Source organism: Anneissia japonica, unplaced genomic scaffold (genome assembly GCF_011630105.1).
Source record: "Anneissia japonica isolate Jap-2015-1 unplaced genomic scaffold, ASM1163010v1 scaffold288077_len231462_cov166, whole genome shotgun sequence".
NCBI classification, from domain to species: Eukaryota; Metazoa; Echinodermata; class Crinoidea; order Comatulida; family Comatulidae; genus Anneissia; species Anneissia japonica.
In genome coordinates this window covers 33671-37300 of record NW_022693316.1, presented here as the reverse complement: position 1 = coordinate 37300, position 3630 = coordinate 33671, and the positions used below count along the sequence as shown (strand labels likewise).

Here is a 3630-nt window from a genome sequence, read left to right as displayed (position 1 = left end):
TTGATAGATTGATGATCGATAGTACGCTATTCAGTCAGGTGTCAAATTGGATGCAAGCACGGCCTTCGTCCGATGTCAAGTGTGAAGATACGTGTAATTTCAACTTGTAATTTCATCTAGTTTTGACAGACGGTGAGCAGGAGAGCTGTAATGAACCAATCTACAATCTGCAATTCATCTAAGCAAATAGATTAATCAGATGTAGGCCTACAACGTTTAACGGTAAACACATAATATTTTATTTAAGTAACCAAACAATGCTTCTGGTAAATCGATTTTCATTTTTTTTCCTCCAATAAGAGTGAAGGAATGTTAGAAAAATGTTGCTGATTGAAAAAATTATCATAATGAATTGTGTGTGAATAATAATAGGCCTTAATTTTTTGGAAATATGGTGATTTCCAGATTTCCAGATGTTAGTTTACATAATGCAATAGGCATAGCTATTTTTATTCGTAAATATTTTCGGATAAATTTTATTTTATGAGATATGTTAGTAACTGACTCCATATCAAACGTATAGTTTGTATGATATCAGACTTTTTTTTTTGTTTCTTTCTAGAATAATGGTTTACTGAGTTGTTCCTTTCAAGATAAAGAAATTCCTATCATGACTTGTAGACAATGGTGCTGCCAGCGTTCTTCCTGCGGATACGATTTTTCAATTTAAGCCTGTCGTTTTGTCAATGATATATGCGAAATTCTAAAGATTATAAGTGCCATTTGCAGATTCTGCGAGTTTTTACCTCAGAGTTGAGTTCTCTTTGTTGATTTCAACTGGAAAAAATTAAACTAAACTATGCTGCAACCATCAGAATTCTCCAGCAAGATCCTTGCTATCTGCTACTGGGTATGTTGCCAATCCTGCCTGGTGTGGTCATGGTCGTTAAACCACGTACTCTCAAATTTCATCAGTACCTCTGATGAGATAAAGGAGCAGATGGAAGAAGCTTGTTGTGGAAGAGTTCTTATCAAGTGCATAAAAATCTTGTTGTGTCTAGCATTCATTTTTCTTTGGCTTCCATTTGCTTTGGTAGCCTTTCTACTTAAAATAGGCCTCCAGAAATATCGCTGTCGGTATGCGTATCATTATAAGCAAAATCAACACGAAAAAAATCCATACGGATACTTCGGCATTGAGGAAGGAAATAAAATACCGTTTTTTCATGTTAGTTCATTCAATACGTGTCTTCTTCCAGAAGCATTATCCAGAATTAATAATTTACGGAATGTTGAGAAGCGCGCAAAGGTAATTTCTGCGTACATTGTCAATTCGCAGGTGCGACCAAATCCGAGAATAGTTGTTCAATCACCTACGGCCACTGATTTGAAAATCTTATCAGTTTGTAGTATGAATGACCAGTTAAATTCCTCCTCTTTGCCACGGAACCAATCGCAAAGGACTTCAAGTGGAGACGACATATTTGACGACGTGTTCGTTGCTCAAGTCTCATACCCGTCGTGTAGTCGGATTCAACGAGATCGTATACTCAGCGATTCGGCAACGTTGGTAAAAAGTCGCTATGGCAATGATGGGTCCACAGAGCCGGGTCAGGGTTACAGTCTGCTTTCACGTATAAACGAGGGATTGTCATTCAGTTCAGTAGACATGCGAAACAACTCTACGAGTGGTGTATACCGTGAATCAAATAACCGTAGGAGTAGTATCAACCATCAGTCAGTCATTATTGAGTACAATAGACCTCCCAAACCACTACCATCAAGTACGTCTGCAAGCGTCTTCTTCGATTCTAACCCAAGCGTCTATCTGCGAGATTGTGGCGTCACTGTCAGTGAGCCTGTTTCTACAATTCCAAGCACTAGCCCTGTGCTCTTCTCGTTTGACGCGAGTCATTTGCGCGACTTCAGCCACGAGATAATCACAGACTTCGAACATTCGCTAAGTATGAATTTTCCGCCAGAGATGGACTTCCTTTGCCTTCAGGAGGTCTTTGATACACGTGCTTCAAAACATTTGGTAAGAGGTTTACAGGTGTGGTTTAGTCACATCTTGACTGACGCAGGTGTGTGTAGTTGGTCAGCGAACAAGTTCATGTTGTCCAGTGGTCTTGTTATTGCCAGCCGGTATCCAATAATTGATGCTGAATTCAAACACTTTACTGCAAAAGAAAAGGAAGATAAAGCGATCTGCAAAGGGCTTCTTATGGCTAAGGTCATTAAAGACAATTCTGTCATGTTTCTTAATATTGTCACGTTTTGAATTAGGTGCCAGCGGGGTGAGGGGGGTCTTCCCCTCCCCATTTGGCTACGCCACTGAAAATAGTGAAATTCTCGTTTAAGAATAATGTTAATTATAACATATTTAATGGTAGGCCCCGGCGGGGTGAGGGGGGGGTCATGTTTCTTAATATTGTCACGTTTTGAATTAGGTGCCAGCGGGGTGAGGGGGGTCTTCCCCTCCCCATTTGGCTACGCCACTGAAAATAGTGAAATTCTCGTTTAAGAATAATGTTAATTATTAAATGGAAAGCCAAGTAAAAAAAAAAAAAAAAAAAAAAAAAAAAAAAAATTAATTGATTTAGAGATTTTTTTGCTGTACAAAAATCTTTAAATTGACTATCAGCAAATCAAACAATGAAAACGATACTATAGCGTCTGTCACCTTTAGAGAGGAAAATATTTTTTTTTTGCTGTTCTAATTTTTAAATAAATGCTGATATTGTGCTTCAACAAAGTAAGCAATTTAATATTGAATTTTTTTTTTATTAGTTCGATGCATTAAATACCAGTGCATGCATATAATAATTATATGATGTATGCGTGGTATGATGTTTTTTTTTACCGCATGTGTATTATTATTATATACGTTTTGCTGGTATCTTACGGATTGGTGTGGAACATTGATTACTCCAGAGTAGCCACTGTACATAAATTGCTTGCAATTAGCATTAATTATTCTAATTGGTGATGGTGATTATTTAATCTAATGACGTAATTAAATAAGGAGGAACAACGAAATTGACATGTTGATGCGTGTTTGATTACTAAAGTCTCTAAAGTGAAATCCTGCAAATTACCTCAAAGAATATTATTCTTCTACTGTACTTGAATTAAATGTACAAAAATAATTCATGTAATGTTAATTATTTGATGATAATATTCTTATCGATAGCAATAACTTTAAACTATTTAGAGGCACTTAAAATCTTAAAAGCAAAGCTAAATTTATTAGCTCTATGATCTAACGACGTATGGTTAATACTTTTAGGTACATGTCGGTACTACAAAAGATGGACAGAAACTTGTAGGATATATTTCTACTACCCAGCTTCAATCCACACAAGGTAAAATTCGGAACTACAATATTTAAATATAAAATATAACCTTATATTCTTGTTGGAAACAGTTTCAATTATCCAAATGCTTTGGTCCATTTCTTATATTAAATTTACCTTATATATAATTATAACAACCTAAAAAACATAATGTATAAATAGATAATCACATTTTTTTTCCAGATCACGAAACCAGGTCAATACAAATGACGGAAATCGTATCGTGGCTAGAATCATTTCGAAGCACCGCTGTAACGGAGAACGAACTGATCGTACTTGATGTCTTAACAGGAAACTTTAACTTCGACAACATGTCTCCAAGTAAGTATTACTA

At 36.1% G+C, this 3630-nt stretch overlaps 1 protein-coding gene across 1 annotated transcript in view; it reads left to right on the top strand.

The window, feature by feature from the left end:
* Nucleotides 1–82: 82 nt before the first annotated feature.
* LOC117100688 (sphingomyelin phosphodiesterase 5-like) overlaps nucleotides 83–3630 on the top strand; it is an 8981-nt gene continuing 5433 nt past the window's right edge. The window contains exons 1-4 of the mRNA XM_033240471.1: nucleotides 83–222; nucleotides 563–2173; nucleotides 3230–3305; nucleotides 3480–3617. Of these exons, the coding sequence (XP_033096362.1) occupies nucleotides 800–2173; nucleotides 3230–3305; nucleotides 3480–3617 (1588 nt within the window). The 5' untranslated portion in view covers nucleotides 83–222; nucleotides 563–799. The remainder of the gene's footprint in view (nucleotides 223–562; nucleotides 2174–3229; nucleotides 3306–3479; nucleotides 3618–3630) is intronic.